This window comes from Gavialis gangeticus, unplaced genomic scaffold (assembly GCF_001723915.1).
Source record: "Gavialis gangeticus isolate Ggan-Ray unplaced genomic scaffold, GavGan_comp1, whole genome shotgun sequence".
NCBI lineage: Eukaryota > Metazoa > Chordata > Crocodylia > Gavialidae > Gavialis > Gavialis gangeticus.
Genome location: NW_017728998.1, coordinates 47,923,257 through 47,946,837, shown reverse-complemented (window position 1 = coordinate 47,946,837; position 23,581 = coordinate 47,923,257). Strand labels below are relative to the sequence as shown.

At 41.4% G+C, this 23,581-nt stretch overlaps 1 protein-coding gene across 2 annotated transcripts in view; it reads left to right on the top strand.

The window, feature by feature from the left end:
- Positions 1-22,451, top strand: part of RSPRY1 (ring finger and SPRY domain containing 1) — a 103,796-nt gene extending 81,345 nt beyond the window's left edge. For both annotated transcript variants that reach the window (XM_019505880.1, XM_019505881.1), the window contains exons 9-16: positions 1,255-1,386; positions 3,608-3,723; positions 4,456-4,599; positions 13,196-13,307; positions 14,600-14,702; positions 15,889-16,041; positions 18,918-19,022; positions 21,404-22,451. In XM_019505880.1, coding sequence (XP_019361425.1) covers positions 1,255-1,386; positions 3,608-3,723; positions 4,456-4,599; positions 13,196-13,307; positions 14,600-14,702; positions 15,889-16,041; positions 18,918-19,022; positions 21,404-21,500 — 962 coding nt within the window. In that variant the 3' untranslated portion in view covers positions 21,501-22,451. The remainder of the gene's footprint in view (positions 1-1,254; positions 1,387-3,607; positions 3,724-4,455; positions 4,600-13,195; positions 13,308-14,599; positions 14,703-15,888; positions 16,042-18,917; positions 19,023-21,403) is intronic.
- Positions 22,452-23,581: the final 1,130 nt, after the last annotated feature.

Here is a 23,581-nt window from a genome sequence, read left to right as displayed (position 1 = left end):
CCCAGGTGGTCAAGAACCTGGAGGCCCCTTACCAGGTCATCGCCTGTGGCCAGGACCAGGTCCAACAGGGCATTTCCTCTGGTGGGCCTGTGCACCTCCTGGATTAAGTGGAGGTCCTGTATCTCAGCTAGGAACCTCCTGGAACGGTCCGTCCTGGCTGACTGTTCCTCCCAGCAGATGTCCGGGTAATTAAAAGAGAGAGTGAGCTAGGTGCTCAAGAAGCCTGACCTGAGGCACCCTCAACTGGTCAGTGCTGGGGCCAGGACCAGAAGGGTCAAAAGGGCCAAGGACCTGGGGTTTTGACTGGCCTTGGAGGTAAGGCCAGCGCCTGTGTGGCCAAAGGTCCCGGAGGGGCCATGCTCAAGAGGGGGAAGAGTACAGGGAGCTAGGTAGCCCAGAACAAGGGCAGAGTAGGCCACCTGATGGGAGGGATCCAGCTGGGGTCCAGATTAGAGGATCATGGGGCCCAGTGTGGGGCCAGAGATGCTAAAAATGTTGATGCCATCTGCGAGGCATGGACTGTGGTGTAGGGGAGGTTGGAGCCGCAGATAATGCTGCCTGGCATCGGGGCAGTAATGGGCAGCTTCCCACGGTATACTATCAGTTTATGAGAACAGCAAAGTTGTGGCAGGTGAGACTGGGCGAACTGCCCCATAGAGACAGAAGGGCGGGCTGGCAGGAAATCTGGCCCCGAGAGCTGCCCTGTCACACACTGACTCTGAAACTAAACAAAACACAGCAGTTTTGGACAGCCTTATGAAACATCGAAACAAAACACTATCCCTCCAAAGCACTGAATCTGAAACTGAAACGAAACGCAGGCATTTTGCACAGCCCTAGGCACTCAGGAGCAGGAAGAGACTGTTGCTGGAATGACCCCAGTGCCTCTGGAAGGAAGGTAGAAAAAATGTTTAGATTTCCTCAGCTAGAGAAAAAATTATTCCTTAAGAAACTTTGTAAGGTTAAAGAGATTTTTCAAGGCCCTTCAGTGACTGTGGGGAAAAAAAATCTCCTGTTAATAGAATTGAAGTTTTGTTTTTCCTGGCTAATAGTCACTGTAGAGCATGGCTATTGCAATGAAGTGTAAAATATTTGAACACTACATGGTATTGTCCTGCTGTTAAAAATTGGTGGGAAGGAGGTACTACACTTTATAATACTGAGATTAAGAAAACAAATACATGTACAATAGTCTTAAGTCCTTTTGTCTTATGTTCTTGAACTACCTGTTCTTTTTTCACTTTTAAATCACAGGTGAAAATAAAATGACCATTTCTGAATCCTGTATTAGCAACCAGCTTGACTTGTTAGAGAAATGGACAGATAATCCAGATTATTTAAAACGCCAAGTTGGATTCTGTGCCCAGTGGAGTTTAGACAATCTATGTAAGTATAAGTAGCAGGGGCATGGATTAATTTCTTCTAGACAGTTGGGAGTTGCATCTGTATTTGGGGTACAGACATACCATGTTTAGTACAAACATTTAGTAATCTAGCTGGTCATATTTGTATATATAAATCTCAGTTGCATATGTAATTGCACTCAGAAGTAAGGTGAATACATTCATTCTCTGGTTAAACCCCAAAATCTGCTTTTTTCCATGATTAAAATGAAACGCCAGGAGTGTGTGCGCGCGCATAGATGTATATAGGTATCAGTTGAGTACAGTGTTTTATTGATATATTTACAATTTTAAAGCCATTTGGAAGCCTACCAGTGCCTCAAATATTATAATAAAGTAAATTCTAAATATCTGTATATTTTGCTGTTTCATTTTTTTGTTTGTTTGGTTTTTATCATGGAAAATCAGAGCTCCCCCTGCTGCCTTCAAACATGAGGACATGGGTCCAGCTGCATGCCACCACCCTGCCCCCTCCCCCCCAGCTGCTTTGTGACACTGAGCAGCCCTGATATACTGGTGCCCTGCCCCTGCTAATTCCCATGCCATTGCCCCTCACTCGCAATCCCCACCCCCACCCCTCCTGCCCTGCTGGTGCCTCTCACTCCCAACCTGCTGCCCCCTGCCCCCCAGTGTACAAAAGAGGGTGGGTGTGTGGGAAGTGGGGGTATGGACACATGGGGGCACGGGGAGGGGACAGGCAAGCATCAAGGGAGTGGGGGAGCATGTGCCTCCCAGATTCCTGCACCCACAGTGAGGTGCAGGGCTGCAGTGGTGGCACCTCAACTTGGCGGCCAAAGGAGCATGACACTCCCTCCTGGGCCAGGTCTCATCTGCCAAGCTCTAGAGGTGGCTCCTTCCCAGAGCTGATCCAGCCCAGCTGCAGCCCCGCACCCTGCTGTGGACACAGAAATGTGAGGGGGAAACGTGCCTCCCATGCGTCACATGTGCCCCCCCCCACATCCTGCCCCCCTGATGTGTTGCCTGTGCCTCCTCTCCCCCCCACCCCCCATAGATTTACCTGGAGGGAGGTATGGGAGCTGCTGCCTGGCTGCTGCATGCATGTGTGTGCTCACATATGCACACAGAACCCCCTGCAACAGCTATGATGGATTATCATAATTAAGAAACAAATGAAGAATAACTAGAATAGCTCTCTGGCATGCCATTGTGTTGTAAGTGGCCTGGTATGATAATTAGTGGGCCCAAAATTGTGACTTCCCGAGTTGTAAGATCCCAGAAATGATCTGCCTTTGTTTAGGCACTGGGATAAAAAGGTAAAATTACTTGGCTGACCTTAGACAGTGGCTTATCTTGCTTTTGTGTTAGGCCAACATCAATAAGTTGCATTATAAAGAGTCTGGGGTATATATATTATGCTCCCTGAAGACTTGTATTTTGTAAATTATCACTTTCATGTTAATGTCACAACCTGTCAGGGTAAGTCAGGGGTGGGCAAAATGCAGCCTGGGGTCTGGATGCAGCCCGCTAGGCCATTCTATCCAGCCCGCAGGGCCCCTAAAAAATTTAGAAAATGAATATTTATCTGCCCCTGGCTGCCTATTATGCAGCCCTCAATGGCTTGCCAAAACTCAGTAAGTGGTTCTCTGCCCAAAATAATTGTCCACCCCTGTGCTAAGTGCATCTCCTTTTCTCCTGTGTGAAGGGGAATGATTTGGAGGAAAAGCTAGAGAGCAGTTTCTATGGCATGCATAGCATAATAGCAGTACTGTGATTTACATTTCCTTGGTCTATGCAGTCCTGGCATTCTGCAGTCTCCTGATCGCGTTTCTGGGATGGTTAACAACCAGTATATAATTCATAATAACATGGGGTAAATGCTACACCTGAGGTTTTTGAGTAAGTGTGAAATGGATGTGGAGATTGGTGTCTATGGGAATTTCATAGCTGGGTTCTTGTGTGTTCCAGTCCCTGTAGCATTTGAGGTTCCTTGAGAGGAGCAGTTACCCAGTAGGACTATGTTTTCAGAAGCAGGGACTGTCCTTGATTGTTCAGAAAACATTTAGCACCCAGTGGGGTGCCACTGGGAATGATATTGCATTTAGGCCAGTCCACTGCCAAAGCTGCAGTAAAATCTGTCGAGTGAATTGGTTTCTTAAAGTGTAGCTCTTCAGTGGGATGGAATAATTGGATTTGAATTGTTACTGCCATAGCACTTTTCAAAGTATACTATTTTTCTTCTACAGTTTTAAAAGAAGGCAGAGAGTTTACATATGAGAAGGTTGACTTGACCAATATTAGGGCAATGCTGAATAGTAATGATGTCAGTGAATACCTTAAGATCTCACCACATGGACTGGAGGTAGGCTATATCTTGATTTAATGTGAAATTCCACTTGAAGATTCATCCATTTCAGTTTTTTCTCTTTGTTCCCATTTTTTCTTCCAAGGATCAGCAAGGCGATATTTCAAAGCTTGCCTCAAACTAGTGAAGAAAATCTGCTTTGTTAATCGCCTTTAATATCATTAACCTGCTTTCAGTACCAGAAAGTATCACTGTAATACACTATCCTTGTCTAAGTCCTGGAAGTTCAAAGAAATTCTTTGGACCCAACTGACCATTTCCCTGTCTTGTACAGAATTATTCTTTAAACTTAATTTTCTGTTGGTTCTTTCCCTGTTTAATATAAAAGCCAAAAGCTGTGGTGTTTCCATTTCTACAGAGAATTTTGCCCTGATATTCAGGCTTAAAGTTCCTTTTCTAAATGTTATTCCATGTGACGCTAAATTTCTTCTCCTCCTTAGTATTTATGCCCAATGGCTTGTTTATATATTGGGTTCTCCCCTTTGTCCTTTTTAAATCTTTAAATAGATGTTATCAAACCCCTGATCACTCCTGTTGTTCTTTTCTGGGGCTGCCTTCAATTTTATCCACTGCTAATGCGATTCTAATGAGAGCTGTTACATGGCCATTCATTGCGAATGAGGAGGGCTGCAGTTAGACTGAAGTTGAAGATCTCTTAAATTTTTTTCTTGTATGATGTTGTGAATGTCCACTATTACTTAAATGTGATTTCCACTTTGGTTTTGTCAGGCTCGATGTGATGCCTCATCTTTTGAAAGTGTGCGATGTACATTCTGTGTTGATTCTGGAATTTGGTACTATGAAGTCAAAGTAATCACTTCCGGAGTGATGCAGATAGGATGGGCCACCAAAGATAGCAAATTTCTCAATCATGTGAGTACCTGTAAGATCATGCAGCAGATTATGTAATTCTGTTACCTTTCTCTTTGGGTGCAATGTCTATGCAGATAACTTTTTTTTTTACATTTATGTTTAAATAAACAGTATGTTAAACATGTGAAACTTCATCTCTTTTTTCCGAGTTCTGAATGGTTATTCTTAGTGAAGTTAGTGAAACAATAAAAGTGATGGTTTGACAATACTATAAATTGGCATTGCCCATATTGCATAGCACAGCCAACAACACTGACAGTTCTTCACACCTGCACAATAGTGTACCTCAACCCTGATCGGCAGAGGTAGGAAGGTAGTGAATATCATCTTATGAACAGTTCTTGGCATTTCTACTCTGACTGCAGGGTAAGGGTCACTGCCAGTTTTGGTGTTTCTTTGTGAAGTAAATACATGCCTATCATCCACTCTCTATTTAGGCCATCAAGCAGCCATTAGACGGCTTTTCATAGACTATTCTACTATTACATTTTTGATGACTAGAAAATAAGGGTTTTCTAAACTGTAAAGAAGCTAGCATCCCTGAGCTTTCTCAGGGCATAGATGCATGTAAAATGACGTTGTTTTAAAGAAGAGGGAAGCTTACCCTCAGGAGCCTCTTTTGTCTTGTCTGCTTCTGTCCTCGGTAAGCAGAAGTTGAATTGTGGCTTTGGGGCCCTGAATGAAGCAAGGGTAAGCCACTGCAGTTCAGCTTCACTTATGGCAGGATAAGAGTTTCATGGATCAACTGATGCACACTCATTCTGTCTTTCCTCTGCAGTCTATCTGTAAGTAAAGCTAAACTGCAATTTAGATTCTGTTTAACTTCTCCTCCTCCACATGATAGGAGCACAGACCATTCAACTATACCGCTTTAATCAATGCAACTTTCTTCTGTGTACCTTAATCTCTTTCACTCTGGTGCCAACAATGGCATTTTATGAGCATTAGTCAAAGCAAGAATTGAAGTAGATTGAGCTGTTTGCCAGTTTAGTAACCTTCCATCTTCCTCCTGACTTCCATAAAATCTACCTTCCTTCCATGTTACATTTTCTCTGTTTGGTTAACATGATACACATTCTTAGTGCTTAGATGTGTGTACTTTTAAAAAAGTATATTCTATGCAAACACTAATATGTGCAAACGTAGGATAAAGGACAGCTTTAAAGACAACAAATATGATGGGGATCTTTTCCATTTCCTAGGTAGTTAAGTTATGGTGAAAGGTGCCAATATAAATAACTTGCATTTTCTATGACTAGAGTATAACAACTTGCATCAGGCCCATTCTGAGGTGCTAACTGTACATTTTTCCACTGAAACGGACTAAATTGACGCCAGTGGAAAATGAAAGCTCTGTTTTTAACATTGCTCACTACTGCAGCCTGGTGAAGAAATGGCAAGCTCTCCCTTTTTGTGGCAGGAAAGACTTGATTTCCAACAGAAAAGTATATATGTGGAAATAGCATGCTAAACGTCTCCTCTTCCCTTGCTCCTACCAAAAAAATCAAACTGTTTTAGCAGTCATCAAAACTGCCAGATCAGGCCCAAATTGAGTGTCACAAAAATTAACATGAATGTCACTTGATGTTTTCATTAGTATTAAAATTACTGGTGATTTCATTCTTAAATCTTGAGTATGTCTTGTCAGTTACCTTTTTGGCCATTAAACTAGCTTTGAAAAATTATACTTGCAGATTGCAAGTAATTTTTTTTTCCATGAGTTAAGTGAAGTGTGTATTTTGTTTTTCATTTATCCTTATGGTAAAGGGCTGGCAAAGCAAATTTTAGCATCTGGGTTTGCAAATTTGATAGTATTTTTTGTACAGCGATTGTAAACCCAAATACACTGTAAAATATTTGTTGAAATAAAGGAGGGGAATGTAAAGGTTACCTTGGAAGCTTTAAAAAAAAAATCTCACATTTGTATTCTTAAATTGAACACTACTTTTGTAAGAGACTAGAAATCATTATAAAAACAAAAATTGTGAAGTCGCATGACTTTTAATTTACACACAGGGATGACTTTTCCAGTTGCCAGCCTTGCAAATTTATCCCAGCATCTGAAAGTTCAGCTTTGTAGCTGTCCCATTACTGGTCCAGTAGGAATTTATGGCCCAATCCTGAGTCTGTTGACTCCAATAGGCACAGGATGTGTGGGGTCTTCGGGACTATTCTGCGGCTGGTGAATTCCAGTTTGTCAAAAGTCTTCTTCAGGGCTGTTTCAAATACAGACTTGATGAACATGTAGGCCAAATTGAGAGGTGTTGGCATTGCCAGGTGAAAAGTGTAAGGAAATGGAAGAGAAGGTAAAGTAGGAAAGCTAGCAGAATGATGCAAGAAGGATAAAGGAGATGTCTTCCCCTCTTGTTAAAGTTTTTGTTAATGTTTTTGCTGTTTCACTCCATTCTAGTCACTCATGTAATTCCACATTCACTTTTCGCCTTATGCATTTTTTTTACCCGCTCACTCTGCAAGTAGTTTTTTTTTGCATGTTTGAGTTTTTTTTATATCCCATGTGCTTCCTAAGTGAGGATGGCTGAGATAATGTCTCTATTTAAGGGCTTGATGATGGTTACATTGTTGCAATTACTATTTTTTCTTTGGCTACATTTTGCTGTAATTCTTTCTATTTATAAGGGTTTTTCTTTAGTGAATGAAATTACTCCTGGTTTTTTTTTTAAACATATCATGGCAAGATTGTTTGTTAGCCAGTTCAAATGGAGTCATGTGATTTTTATTTGCATAGTGTGAGAACTATTTAGGGTTATTTATCACTTAAATATTTTAAATTCATTATCTGAATTAATGAGCTATAATTGGGGACATTGGAGACTTGCTGGTTAGAAACATTAGCTGCTTTGACAGCATTCAGACCTATGGGGGGGGAACTGTTCTTCTCCAAACTAATTGGTTGTGCAGTATCAGCCAGTAGAAGTAGTTTGCACGCACCTTCAGAGGGTATACTTATTTAATTGACTGCTCTCCCAGTTGAGCTTAGTGAGGAGACTGGGAATTCCTTTGTTTATGGTATATTCCTGATACCTTGAATGTGAGACCAGGGTTTGGGTTTTTCCTACAAATTTGTTGCTTGTGACCACTTCTTTACCTGAAAATAATGGTTAATACACATTTTCTTCTTACTTTGTCAGTTCTCTTGAATTTGAGTGTACTTTTTGGAGCTTAGAGATGACTTGTGTACATAAAGTAAATGTTTCTTTTTAGGTAACTTGTTTTATTGTAAAATATAAAATAGACTATAGAGCCCTTCATTGAAGAAGCTCTGAACAGTTTGCAGACAGTAACTTTTCTTCATATAGGTGGTGAAAGGATTTTCTTGTCTCAGTGTGGAGAAACACACCTTGCAACTGAACTTGCCAATGTCTTTCTAACTCAGTGGCAAATCATAAACCCCATAACTCCTGGCCAGTAGCAGAGATGTGGGTTTTCTGGAAAATTTTGAATTAGAAAATTTCCAGTGCCCTAAATAGAGCATGATCTGGTTTAGCATGTTTATTTGACTTTTATATTTAGTAAACAAAATTTAAAAAGTACCCCCATTTTAATTTTATGTCCCAATAGCCACAAGTATTTGAACTGAAATATTTGATTAGGGAAAAAAAATTAAATACAGCACACTTAATGTGGTTTAAATGTTATATTTAAGCAAATTCGAAGTGTTATATGGAAAGAAATTATTTTTATTGGAATACTTGTAAAAATGTAAAGACAGTGCACAATAGCATGTACTTCCCTTACATTGTTTAAGAAGAAAAATGAAGATACTGACACACTAAGTTTAGCACACCCAAAGAACTGTGCATGATATGCCATGGTTATCCATTCATCTGCTTCAACAGAGTTTAACTATCTTCCACTGAGGTCATTGCACACCTCCCGTTTCACTATCTGTAGAATCACTTGCACTATTTATTAGTTCCATTTCAGAGTCAGATTAAGGCAAATTTGATTCAGAACTACTTGAATTACATTCTCTTTCGCTAAAGGATGGTCTTACCAATGAGTCTGTGGGCAAGGGCAACTTATCATCACACTGCATCTTCTTCACTAATTGTGTTTCTGATTGATTCTCCAGAAGCAAACAATTTTGAAAAATAAAAACAAGCTTGGCAGTGTGTTCATTTGTTAGTCTGTTCCTCTTTTTTGTCTTGATTGAGCTGAAAGCCTTCCAGTTCCATTCACAAGAAGCTGCTGTTGGTGGAGTGCTTAGGATCCTTAGAGCAATCCTGGACAGTATCCCTTTCAGCATGTGAGTGGAGACCTATTTTCTGCTGCCTGCCAAATGACATTTTTGCTCCAAAGTTTTTCTTTTGCATGGTACTCGGCAATGTCTGTTATCACGGCTACTTTGTTAATGTTAGGGACATCCTTAACTATTTCCATAATTGTATGAAGAGCAGTAGATAATTCATCTTCTGATAAATGTTGTCCTCTGTGTTGAGGGATCCAAAAGGTTTGCTGTCAGATGAACTGGATGAGAATGTCACGATATGGCCTCCCCAGGGATGGCCATGATATCCCTAGGGCACCGTGACCATGCCGGCTTCGCCCTATGGGCACCTACTAATCTCGCCTGCTACGTCTTCATAAATGATGAATCGGGAGGCTGCCCTCAAGTTGCCGCTTGGTCACAGTCCTGGCAGACTCCTCTAAACCCTGTGGGTTGTTGCACCCCTTATTGGGTCCCACACTCAGGAAGTGCCTTATGGGCATGACTCCAAACCGTCCCATTATCACGCTCCATGTCTCACAGATGGCATGTAGACAACATCTTCTCATGTTGAGGCCTCAATTTAGTTCAGCCTCAGTAACTGCCCCCTCAGGCACTGGGCTTGCTGCAGCTTTTGTCACTGCACCCCCTCTGGAGTTGGGGTCTCCACAATGTAGTGTGCCTCAATGAGGCCGCCTCCTCCCTAATTTCCTCAGCTCAGTCCGCCAGTTTAAATGACAACAGAAAGAACAACCCCCTGGGCTACAACATGACAATAACATAGGGTCCACACTCTCTCCCTTTTAAGAAGGCAAACTTCTCTCTGTTTAATGGGCATCCTCCCCACCAGCACTTATGAGCTCTTATAGCCCCTTAATCCTACCAGCATCAGCACAGGCAGTCAAGCAGCTCCAAGTAGCTTCCCTTATGAGAGCTTCTTCCCCCTCGGCTGATGCCAGAGAATTAATCCCCAAGTCCCAGCCCTGGGGTTTATATGTGCCCAGGGCTCTGCCTTCTTCCAGTCAGCTGACCGGGTGCAGATGCAGGCTAATTCCTTCATTAGCCTGCTGCCACAGTAGCCTGCACCTGTGGGGTCTTTGCCTGGCTGCTAGGGCCCTCTCTCTACACAGTTTTCTGCCCTTAAAGGAGCAGGCACCTTCGTGCCCTGCAACAGAGAGCAAAACTCAGATCTCTTAGTAAGCATTTGTTTTACTACTACTTTTTTGGATAGAGGTGAAGAAGGCAAAAGCCCAATTAGATTGAGTTGTCTGCTCATTCATTTGTCCGAATATCTCTGGAATATTTGAAAGGCTTGGTGCATCTCCTTCAAGTTTCTTGATAGCCACTGAAACTGGTAGTAGCAAACAGAATGCTCCTTGAACTCAAACCCAGAACACAGCATTGTCAAAAATCTGCTTCTGAATGTTCATGGGAGTAATCTGGGATACTGTATGTATCTGTTGAAGCACACTGCATACAGTTCTTGGTGCACAGCAAGCTATGTGAACACTTTGTAGCTGAGCCCCATCTAGTTGCTTCTGGCAGTAAAAGTGCACTTTCCTTCCCCTGCTTCTCTTTCTGTAATTTCTTCAAAGCCTGATTAGCAGCATGATGATTGTTGAATACCTTCACAATCGCTTTGCAGTTTGCCAATATTGTCTTCATTGTATTCAAAATTACTATGCCCTTTGCCAGAAGGTTCAATCCATGAGCAAGACAGCCTAATGCTATTAAATGAGGATACTTTGTCTTTAATATTTGCCATGCATTATCAGTTACAAGGGCTTGTACCCTGGGGGGACCTGCACTTTCAATCTCTTCACTCGGTAATTTAACTATGTATTCACCTGTATGACGAGAAGATTTGGTAGCAATTGCTTTCAGGAATACAGTGGAGTCATGTCATACGCACATTTAACTTATGCAAATTCAACTATACGTGCTTGGAAAAAAAAAAAAGAGAAAACTAACAATTTAAATAGTGCGAGCGATTCTGCCCGCCATTCCACTCAATGAGCATATGCCCTGGAGTGAGCGTGAGGTGGGAGACATGAATCTGCTGTTCCCACGTGCCTCTCATAGTGTGAGCATCTCGCTGTGCTGAGTGTGATCCTAGTGTTTAATTAATTTTGACTATATGCGATTTTCGCCTTACACGCTGACTTAAGAACCTAACCCCCGTGTAAGATGCGACTCCACTGTATCGGTTCAGGTCATGGTGTTGCTATCATAATGTTCAATAAAGGATTATTATATCAGTGCATAAATCTGACATCAGAGTCAGTGATTCTGCTTGACCAATCCTTTGAATAACCATTGTTTGAACTCTGTCATACTCTCTGTCTAAGAGAGAATGAGATAAGTGATAACGTGACGGTAACTTATATGATGGGCGAATTAGTTTGTAATGTTCCTTCCAGTATTGATTTTCAGTTATGGAAAGAGGTGTACCACTTGCAAATATAGCTCAAGCTAATATCTCATCTGCTTTTTCTTGATTCTTTTGACATTTTGTCTACAAAGCTTGATTTAAAAAGCTTGACTGTCTAGAACAGCTACTCATGGTAGATTGCATATCTGGTGGCAGTGATCTTGAAAGTGAGGATCCTGCTGCTTCTTCCCCCAGACCTGGCAGCTCAGCGTTTTCATTGTCCATTGTAATCTGCTATTTCACTTGAGCTACCAAGTTCCTGCAACAAAAGGGGGAAAAGATTTTTATTTTAGCCTATTCTAGTCTGGTCTCATCCATCAGAAGGAAAAGAAGTGGCAGGGAGCTTGCTTCCCCCCTCCTTGCAAAAAGAACACTCTGCTGCTCAACTTTCTGCTCAGTTGCCTTGGGACTGCAGAGCCAAAGGGAAGTATAGTCTGGCCTCTGTCATCAGCCAGAGGTCTAAGTTTGTTCTGCTGCGTTGAAATAGTTAACTATTTATCTATTATGTAATTTTAAAAATATACATTGTTAAACCTAAGCCACTCTGGGTGCTTAGTGCAAACAGAAAAGCAGGATACAAATATTTTAAATAAATAATAGTCCAGAGTTGCATTAACAGCTTTTAAAATTATAACGTTTTAAAACAATATAGATGCTAGTCTATACTGTGTGTTGTTTAATATATTAATTTGTTTACTTACATAAGATTCCTGAAGTAGACTTTTCTCAGATGATGTTGTTCCACCACTTTTTGTTGTATTAGCTTTCTGCATATGGCTTGTACTCTTTCAGGATAGTTTCTACATGTTAAATGTTTCTTCATTCTTGTTGTATTATTAACGTACTCCTTTTTCTGCCCACAATATTTACATCTACCAGCTTTCTTCCTTCCTTCAGTTGCTTGAACTTCACTATAATGATGCCACACACTATTTTTTTTTTGATTAGGCATTATTATGACTACTTCAAACAAAAAGCACAAACCAAAAACTAACAGCTCTTATGCAAGCACTTAGCTAAAATGTTTATTTCATCTTCAGTTTTGATTTGACCTGCACAGCCAATTTAGGTGACTTCATAGCTTGATTTTTGGTTTGGATTATTATGTGAGTGTATTTGCCCTCCTGTTTACAAATCAATAGTACATACATGTATTCTCTCTCTCGTGTGCTTCCTAGGGATAATCACCTGAAAAACATTAATTACACTTTGAAACTGCCAAGCTTGCCTAATTTTGTATTGGCATTCATTCATTGTTACTAATGAATTTTATGAAACAACGAATCTTTAGAAATGGAAAATTTCCCATGGAAAAATAAAGCACTGGAAACTTTTCTGGTTTGGAAAATTTTCCGCCCCACATTTTCTAGCCAGTAGGCCACACTCCCTCTGACATGGGAAATATTTCAATACACGGGTGAGCAAGAGTACAATAATTTCTTAAAGAACCATTGTCTTATCATCCTCTGAAGCTCTTGTTTATGCTCATATATAAAATACACATGCTGGATAGATTGTTGTTATCAAGTAATTTGCAGAATGTAGGTCAGCATGAGGGGGGAAGCTCACCTGGCACCTACTTGTTCTATAATCAGTTCAGTTTAATGCAGCTCCTTCATTTTTCATGAGTATTATATTGACGAACAGTTGTTTTCAGCGAGTGAAACCCCTTTGACCTTGAAAGTGTATTTTTTTCTTTTTTTTCCAACGGAAGCTGGGAGAGTGGGATAAATGACCTAATGGAGATTTGATACTTTTTTCCCCATTTAGAAAGGTAAAGGAGAGAGAAGCTGACTTGTGTATGAGACTAAGTAGAAAATCTTTTAAACAATAATATTCTTAGAATGGATGCTTTGCTTCTATATGAATAGGCTTCCAGCCCTTTCCCACAAAAAGAGAGGCTGCAGATTGAAATGCTATGCTTTGTTTTTCTAAAGGAAGGTTATGGTATTGGGGACGACGAGTACTCCTGCGCATATGACGGCTGCCGGCAGCTGATTTGGTATAATGCCAGAAGTAAACCGCATTCCCACCCGTGTTGGAAAGAAGGTATTCTCTCCAGCTTGTAGCAGCTGTCCTAGCTTGCTTTCTCCACAGAACTCATGCTAGAATACTTGTGCAAGCAGTATTCTACACAGACTGTGTAAATGAAGTCAGTCTAGTTCAGGGGTGGCCAGCCTGCAGCACATGTGCCACAAATGGCACATGCAACTTTTGTGTGGCATGCAATGGACCCAGTAGGAGACAGGTAGCACAGCAGCAGATAAACCAGAAAGTAGAGCAGCAGAGATGGAGATAGAAGTGGCACTTAGGAGAGTGTGGGGATAATTCATGGCACGCGTATCAAAAAGGTTGGCCCCTCCCCACTGTTAATTTCTTACCACTGAAGGTTTATTAGTTACTGGACATTTAGTGTTTTGCCTAGTCTTTTAAATGTATCGAGACAATCCACTACTTCTGTGGGAGGCATTCTGCCACTTAAAAGATCTTGCTGTTGGAATTTTTTTCTCATCAGCTTTCTAGACACAGCTAAGTAGCGCTCCTTAGAGCTGAGATGCCTGACACTTCCTGTCAAAAGACCCAGTTTTCAGCATCTTATAATCTTGCCAGCCTTTAAACCATTCAGGCTGAAATTGTTCATGCACGTGTCTGTCTCAGATTGAAACCACTTTGTTTCAGCAAAAAGGATTAATTTGTTTAGGACACCATATTTAGGGAAGAAAAATTATTATTGAGGCCCCCGCCCCCCCGTGGCAACTTTGTTTCTTTGAAAGCACTCTGCTTCCTTGTTCTCTGGAGCTGGGCCTTGAAATTTAGTGCGGAGAAGGTGGTGTTTTTTGACAACAGGTTGCCTTTTGCAGTTCTCATAAGAACCTGCCCAAATTTGGCTAAATTGTAAGTCTCTTTAAAAATCAATTTGTGTATGTTTGGTCGGGACTTCTGTTCAAGAACGTAGCTGCTGTGTTCTAAGACTGCTTGAATTGGGCATGCTCAAGCCAGGAAGAAATTGGAAGGGGTGGGGGGGAACTTAATTCTAGCTTTTGCTAAATGTTGAGTGCTTGAGATTACATGGTTTATACCTCTATAGCTTTTAATGCAATTCAACCTAAACTTGCTTTCCTTAATTTCATCCCATTCCCTCCTAGTTATATCCCTTTTACTCTGCCAAGTAAGTCCTCTCCTTCCTGAGAGCTCAAATAGTAGTTTCCTTTGCCAAGTTACTCATAGGGAGTGCTTAACATTTCTGCAAAAGTATCTTCAACTCATAATTGTGTTTATTTGTTTAAAGCCATAAATATCTGAGACTTGATCCTAAAACATTTTTGTGTTCTGCATATAAGGAGACACAATTGGATTTCTACTAGATTTACAAGAAAAGCAAATGATCTTCTATTTAAATGGAAACCAGCTTCCAGCTGAAGAACAAGTGTTCTCATCTGCTATGTAAGTGTGTGTGTTGAAAGGCAAGAATGAATATGCCATCTGGATAATGGCTTCCATGAATTACAGGGAAAATATTCTTGCTTTTAAAAATTTGAAATTATATTTACTGGCCCCAGATGCCATGTATTATTAAATAGAGCTCCCTCTTAAAACTGTGGAGAACCAGTGTTTCAAGACTCTGTGCCTTAAGTGTGCTGCTATTCATGCACAGTCCTTGCCCACCTCTCTTCCCTGCTAAACTAAGTTCTAAAGGCAAGAAAAATGCAATTTTGGCAAATTGCAGAATACTTCCTGTAATATTGTAGCTTTTGATTTTTGAATGTTGGCAAATTGCAAAACATGGTATGCAATATTGTGGCTTTATTTGTATTTTTAATGTGATTGTATTAAAACACTTTCCTAGATCCTTTTAGGATTTAAAATTTGAAGAAGGGAGTACTTTCTGTTGGATAAAACTAAAAGGGGTGTGGGGGTTGGGAAGCTTTGTTGGATATCTTTGAGAAAAAGGTATAGCTTCTAAGGGCTTAGCCAGCAAACACTAGAAGAAATTGATGGATTTTACCCTATGGAAGTAGTACTAAGAAGGTGCAGAGCCAAGAGTTCACATGTTGCCTAGGTTGTATGCTGCATACATGCTCATAACTTGCCCTCTGCTCCCCATGTTTGTACCTTAGCAAGTAAGGAGATGAAATAGTGATAATATGTATGGACTTCCTTATCCTGTTCCTCAAAATGCCAACCTCTAGCTGCCGTACTCGACAAAAAATAATTACTCTTGTCCAAATGCTGAGTTGTGGGCCAATAGATCAGAGCTGGTTGGGAAAAACAGGGTAGAGAATAGTTCTTGTTTGTTTGGGTGTATGTACTGTATTAGCCTTTAACATGGGTACACATACTCCCGAGGTGTAGCCTGTACAAGCTTTGGCATATTGTGGCAGCAGGCTTGGTTCATCTCTTAGATTCAGAAGTGAAGACTCAAACCAGGAGTTCTGTGCAGCTAAAATTGGGTTCCTAGGAATTTCCCTCTCAATTAGCTCTGACTTTGATTACAGCGTCAGGAAAATTGTTCTTTTGTCTCATGGTGGGCTGTATTTTATGTAGTAATAAAAGTGCTACAGTCAGTATGTTCTTTATTGTTGCTTTCTAACGTGATCCTGAGATATTCCTTTTGTATTTCAAAATGCAGATCTGGCTTTTTTGCTGCAGCAAGTTTTATGTCCTATCAACAGTGTGAGTTCAATTTTGGAGCAAAACCTTTCAAGTATCCACCATCAGTCAGATTTAGCACCTTTAATGATTATGCCTTCCTGACAGTGGAAGAGAAAATAATTTTACCAAGGTAATCTTTCTACTTGTTTAGAACACTTTATACCAGCCATTTAGGTTTGAACAGCATATGTTCAGTTGCTAGTTTAAATTGTCTGACACTATACAAGTTTTCTCTTTATAAGGGATCGCTTCTGAATGGCATTAATGTGTCTTTCCAATAAGGGCTAGACTTTTAGGCCCCAGTTCAGCAAAGTGATTTGGCATGAATGTAAGTGCTAAACTTGGCCCTATTTTTCTTGCTCTGGCCATTGAACTTAAATTGTCCTCAGTTTTTAAACTGAGCACAGTAGTTTGTTTGTTTTTTTTTAACTACATATAGTTAAAAAGGCTTTTTACCATACGTGCATGGTCTTTGACGTTAGTTAAAATTGTTTTTCTTCTGTTAAAAATTGGAGTCTTATTTTAAAAATGACCTAATTTGTGACACTATCAGCACTTGAAACACTTTGCAAGTGATTTAAAGCTGTAATTTACTGTTCTCTGAATAAAAATACCTCCTCTATGAATGATGTTTCGAAGGAGAGATGTAGTTGGATGGCCTGGCAATTCAAAGCTTATGAACAGTTTTAAGATTTGTGTTGGGCCAGCATAAATTTCTGCACTTTTGTCAAAAAAAAGAAAAGAAAAAAGGAAAAGTCATGTCTAATTCCAGATGTAGGTACTAAGCAGCTGGAGCATAGGACAATGATCCCAGCATCCAGTGATCCTTATTTTTCCACTTAACTGCGTAATCTTGGTCAAAGTACATCAGCACCAAAGATTAAAATTTTGCTTTAAAGATGGACATCAAAACCATATTGAAATATGTGAGTGAAAGTAGCCTGGTGTTTTTTGGAGGGACTTGGGTACCAGGGGTGCACTGATAAAGATTTTCTTGGCCGATACTGGTAGTTGATTATTCACCAGGCATACTGGCTGATACCAATTCAATAACCAATTTACAGGAGCACAGCCAGGCAGCGTGGAGAACAGAGCCTTGCATGTAAGTCTTTGGCAGGGGGCAGATTGAGGCCCCCACGGTGAGGGAGTGTGGCAGGGTCTGGGGGTACTGCCCAGCCAGGGTGGTGATTGGGACCCCAGCACCAGGACAGGCAGCAGGATGGAGCTGCAGGAAGCTCGTCCAGGAGATCAGCATTCTGGCACTTAAAAATGGTGATGGGGGTGCTTAAACTAAAGCTTGTCAAATGAGCTTTAGTTCAAATGGAGCCGCCACCATTTTTAAGTGTGGAGATGCTTTTAGGAGCCAAGCAGGGTGGGTCCAGGCTGCCCACTGCAGATTCGGGGCTCTCTGCCCTGCTGCCTTTGCCCTGGGAGTGAACGCTGATTCCCCTGGATGAGCTGCCCATGGCTCCATCCCACTCCCCACACCAGCCCCAGGCTGGGCAATACCCCCAGCCCCTGTCCCTGCCCCACTTCCTCCCTCACCAAGGGGGCCTCAATCTACTCCCCCACTCTTTCTCCTCCACAGACTTACCTGCAGGGTGCTGCTGTCTACACTGCCTGGCTGCATTCCTGGTCATATGCATACTGTGGTTGTTAGAAAGCATATGATATTTATCAGTGACATTATTGGCTACACTGGCCAGAAAAAGCCGATAATGTTAATTTTCCTTTTATGGGTGCAGATCCAACATGGCACCAATATATCAGTTCACGTCTATTGGGTACCTGTAGCTACCATTAGGTATTGAGACCTGGTACTGACCTGCAATTTGAGATGCAGAGGGTGAGGAGGGTAGAGGGCTAAGGGCCTAAGTATACATTGTACCAGCTATGACAGACTCCTGCAGAGAGTTGCACTGAACTTCAGTGAGACTGTAGACATATTTATGTTATGTGAGTAGGGGAGGAGGTTGGCTATTTTTCCTTTTCAGCTTTTCTAGTGTACATTCCAGATGTACTGATAAAAAGATACAGTATTTTTTTCTTTGCTATGCTGTAGGAGGTCCCTCCAACTACATACAAGTTTTCTTGACAGAAGCTAATAGTTTGTTGATTTATCACCTGAGTTTCATAGTATTAAGAGTAAAACTATTTTTTCTTGGTGTCAGTGCCATTTGTATGTGGCTCTTCTGCCTGTTTTGACCTTGTTTTGGGATCTTCCTTTTGCTCCTACCCCCTATACTCTCCTTTCCATTCTCGCTAGACTTCCTTGGGTTGTTTGTTCTTGTAACCCATCTTGCAGCATGATATGGGCTCTGAATCTCTGTGGACTCTGAGGATTTTAAAAAGTCCTGTTTCTGCCAGGTGACTTATCAAATTAAATGAGTTTCCTTTAGAAGCATTCAGGTTTTACAAACTGGAGGAAACAGAAAGCAAAAGACCAGTTAAGTCAATCAGTCCAGGGTATCTCAACCAGTGGGACATGTCCCACTGGTGGGACGTGAAGGTTCTCTAGGTGGGACTCAGGTTGTAGTGGCGAAACTAGAAGTGCCATGGCTGGATTTCCAGTTTTGCTTTTGCTTGCTTCAATTGGCTGCTAGTTCCTCCCCTCCCCACTTTTCAACTGGCCTCTGGGGGACACCCCCCACCTCCCCCGCTTGTTGACTGGTGGGACCAGGTTTTTTTGACCTTGCGTAGGTGGGATGTAAGGTGCAAAAAGTTGAGAAACCCTGATTTAGTCTAACCTCCCCTCTTATCCTTCTCTACTGCATAGGCCAGAATGCAGTGAAGGGCAAAGACTTCCAAATAATGATTCTCCTTGTTTACTTTTTTTTTTCTGATTTTGTTTTTAAGTGATGTGAAACAACTGTGGTCAATAATTGTCAGGAATTATATATGTATACATGGTCTACATTCAGTACTCTGATCACTTAACTACATTCAAGCCAGAAAAAATCACTTCATAAGTATTTGTGCGTGCGTGTGCATATTGTATTTCTTCAGACATAGACGTCTGGCCTTGTTGAAGCAAGTGAGCATCCGAGAGAACTGCTGCACGCTTTGCTGTGATGAGATAGCAGACACAGAACTCAGGCCATGTGGACACAGGTAAATTAAACTGAAAGATTCTGTCTGTCTGGGCCACACTGTGTGTGTGTATGTGTGTGTACCTCACCCTGTTCTAGGTGATTCCTTAACCTGTAGAGAGACTCCTCCCTTTCATGACTTGAAAAGAGCACAGGATAAACTCTAATTATATGACCAACATCTCAACTTTCAAAAGATTTAAGACCAGTAGCATCCGTGCAGAATTGCTAACCTTTTGAGTGTTTTAACTTTACACAGACCCTGCACTGCCAAATCTAACTGGTCTGGAAAATGCTTTTTCAAACAAATAAAATAAACAATACCTAGGTTTCAGATACAGGTTTTTATACTCAAGAAAGGAAATGGGAGGGGGTGGGGGAATGGGATGGGGAACATGCCACAAAGCTGTTATGATGTGGATTCTTGTATCTCAACAGGTGGCTTGAAGGTTCAGGTAGTTAAGTACTTGACAGTGGGCATATCAATGAGACACTAAATGCACATTAGATTTAATTTTATGGTGCCTTAACACGTTATGCAAAAAGCATGCTATTGTGCAGTAGACTTAGTCTAATATGCATTTGGCATCACCAAAAAAAGCATTCATCTGCACTAATGCACAGTAGTGTGACAGGTACTAAATGTAATGTGCCATAATTATGGCACATTAATGAACATGTAGGCCTGTCCAGAGTCACCATAATGACTTTTAAGCAGCTAAATATGAAATACATTTCTATTTGTAGGTATTGCTCTTAATTCCTTGGAAATCAAGCTAGTGTTAGAACTGACCTTTTTGGTTGGCAATCCTTAAAGAACTGAGTGGGCATGCAGAATATGCTTCACTTCATACCTCTCAAGCTTGACATAACAGCTAGGGACAGAAGTTACACACAGACTCATTTAAGTGATCAGAAACTGGTTTAAACCTGTAACAGAACAGAAGTTCAGTGCCCTTAAACTGCTTTCAAAATGGCTGAAGCTGGTTTAAGATAAACCTGGTTGGATATAGAATCAGACATAACTGATTTAGGTCAAACTGGTTTATGGAACTTCTGTCCCAGATGCCCTCCCAGTTCAAGTTTAACTCAGTCCCCCAGCATCCCAGGATGCTTTGTAACCCTGGGCTGTGCTGTCTGCTCCAGTGAGCAGGGTCTGCCCGACCCCTCTGCTCCCTAGCTGGAGCACTATCACTTCTCTGGGTGCCTGGGTCAGGAGGGAAAAGGGACCCACCCCTCTGGCCTAGCATCAGACTCCTATCTGGGTTCTGCTGGTAGGTGGGGGTGGGGTGGGGAGAGAACCAGACCCCCAGCCAGATGCTGCTGGCTCAGGGAGGGGAGGGGGAGCCTGCAGCTGAGGTTTGACTCTGCCCCCCAGAGCAGGGAGCCAGGGGCCACACACCCTTTTCAGCTCCCTGCTGGCTGGGTAGAGAGAGAAGCTTGCACCAGGGCTTGGCTATGTCCCCTAGAGCCAGGAGCAGAACTGGAGCCCCATGCCCCCTTAACCTCCAGGCCACTGAGGGGCAGAGCCAAGGGCCTGCTGCTGGCATCTCCATCCCTTTTGCCTCAGCCTGTGCTGTGGAGAGGGCATGGCTCAGGGAATTGGAGGGCTTCCAGCTCTCTGCAGCGGCCAGCAGGCTGAGAGGCATGCTCTAGTGCCCCCTAGCTATTGGCATGGGCCCTGCAGGGGTCTCTCTGCCTTCCCTGTTTGAAAAGTGAACATTAGTTCACTTGCTTATTGGTCCAATCTAGGCAGCTTAGAGAAACCTGCAAAGATTGAATCGATTCAGCCTCAGGCTTTTTGACTGTCTGTACTTAGCCAACAAGTCAGGGCTGTCCAACTTCTAGGCAGCTGGGGGCTGCTTACCTGAGAGGCCACAGGATTGGGGGCCACAGGATGCATGGGCAAGTGAGTGCCTCCCGCCCACCCAACTCCCCACCCCACTGCACGTATTGCCCAGTGCAACCACATGGTATGTACAGTGTGAGCAGCCCAGCTCCCACCTCTGCCAGCCTACAGGGCCATTAATTGGACAGACTTGTTTATAAGTCATGATTTAGGCAAGTATGAGGAGCTGTGCACTGCCACTGTTCAAACTGTGCCTCCTATTTAGATTAAAACAGAGCGATAGATGCAAGTTTAACTGCAGTTCAAATTTAAATCCTTCCAAGTTCCTGAGGCTTCCTGGCAAAGTGCTTATCTTGAGTTTCTGTTGACTCCAGTGGACGCTGTGAAAATTTAGTCTCTTGCAGTCCCTAACATTGTAAATCCATTCTGGTGCCCCCTATTCTATTGCAGGTTGAATATTGTAATGAAGGGTGGTTTTATTAGAGCCTGGCTGTTATCTGTGCTAAACAACTAATACCATAAATCAAGATTTTAACTGACCTTCTCTTCTTCAGTGACCTGTGCATGGAGTGTGCCTTGCAACTGGAAACCTGCCCTTTGTGTCGACAGGAAATACAGACTAGAGTCAGACAGATCTCCCACATTTCATGACACGTGGAGAAATATAATGGACTTATTTCTAAGCATTTCCAGCCAATACCAAAAGGGGAAAGCATCTCTAACACATCTATATGCTCATCGACACAATAGCCATGGCCAGATTTCATGCTAAACTGTAGTCCATTTCTTAGAAATGAAATCCTTAATAAGCTAATCCAAGTTGCCAGCACTGGGGAAATGGTTTTAACAGTAATGAAACCTGGTAGTTCAACATGTCATGGCTGTTGGTTACCTGCAAACAAGACTGCAGGAGAGTGTGTTTCTTTCTCCTTTTATATCTCCCCCCCACCCCATCTCACCTGTCACAAGTGCTGAAAAAAAAAGTTGCACTGGAAATACACACATGAAGTACATAAAATCTCCAAAAACAGGGATGTCTCAGACTCGACAGTCTTTATTTTTGGCAGAAGTCATTAATAAAAAGTATGCCAATATCTCTTGTTTAATGTAGCTGCCTGCTGGTCAGAGATTCTGTATTTCTAGACTGTGGCTGTTAAACTGCTGAAAGACTCGATCTGTACACAAACAGGCTGATCTGAAAAGAAGTTGCAGAGACTAGAAAAACTCAAGTTTTTGATAACTCAGTGATTCCAAAGAACATTCTGATTTTTCTTTTTTTTTTTTTTTAAACTGCAGAAGATTGTTGGTATTTTCACTTCATGGTGTTTCTTATAACTTCGGTTTCAGTACCCATACTTTGTTAAAAAAAAAAAAATTCAGAAGGAATTCTTATGCTAATTGTAATGCTGGACTGGAAAGAGTTTGATATTCTGGGTATTTTTAAGGTACCATCAATCTTTTTTTTTTTAATCAGTATTGTTTTTGCAAGTTATGTACATTTTGAAAATATTGAGCTATATTCTCAAAAGATTGGGAAAGAATTCTGGGCAAATGTATTAATATTGTTTTAAAAAAATACATGTTATTTGACTAGCAAATTCAGTTCTGCTCTGTTTTTTCTCTGTCTTTAACCGAAAAGTCACAGTGCTTGCACTGTGAGCCTCAGAAAGACTTTTGTATCAGTGCTCTAAACAGTTTTGGGCAAGATTATTTTTGCTTGGGGTCTCCTCGTTGCAATTTCTCTTGGCACCTGTTAATCATAATCATACATACTACTACTATGCACTTAGCAGTGTACTGTGTATACTCCTAAAGATGCGCTGTACTTAATTAGGCCAACTTTTGTCTAGTTTAAGTTTACAGTTAGGCATTGAAACAAAAATTCTGAGCTATTGTAAACCAGTATAGTACTGCTGATCCTCAGCTATTGTAAACCAGTATAGTACTGCTGATGTCAACAAGGTACTAATCTGTGCTAGCTAAGAACTTGGCCCAGAATCTCTTCCAAGAGATTTCTTTTAAATTATCTACATGTACAATAGAGTGGTACTAATCCACACAATCACTTATATAGAAAAAAAATTCCCACCTCTTGGAGATAGCATCTAGAGAAGAGACTGCTGTAGTAAATTCTTGTACTGCAATATACTTTACTTAAAATTGTCTTTTATAATTTATTAGTACTGTAAACTTAGTTTAAATTATGAACAAATAATTTAACCTGTGGAAGCTGACCCCAGCTACATGTTGAGCACCCTCAAGTCCTAAAGCCAATGAGAGGAAATGGCATTTAGCACCATGGACACTTGAGCAACATTTTTCACTTGTTGCCTTTGCTAAGTTCAAAGACTATATAGAATTTCACCTTAAGAATAGGTAGTTGTAATGAGCTGTGTGTGACTTAAGAAAGTTCTGTAAAGTCTTCCCCATTCAGTTATCCAAATAGAAACAAAATTCCAAACAGAGTAATAGTGTGTTTCCCTCTCAGAGCCCAGTTTTGGCTGACTAAGCTGGAATAGTCAGAATGATGAGCCCATTCTATGAAGATGTACAGAAAAATCCATAGGAACTCCCTTCCAGGATTTTTCTTCATCTTGTATCATGACATTTATATCATGAAACCTAGATCTAGGGTTGACCCCCCCACCCTTAGGCATTGTACAAATACAAAAGTAGTCACAATCACTGGCAACAAAGTATGTAATCCAAGGTGTTAATTTGAAACTAGGCTT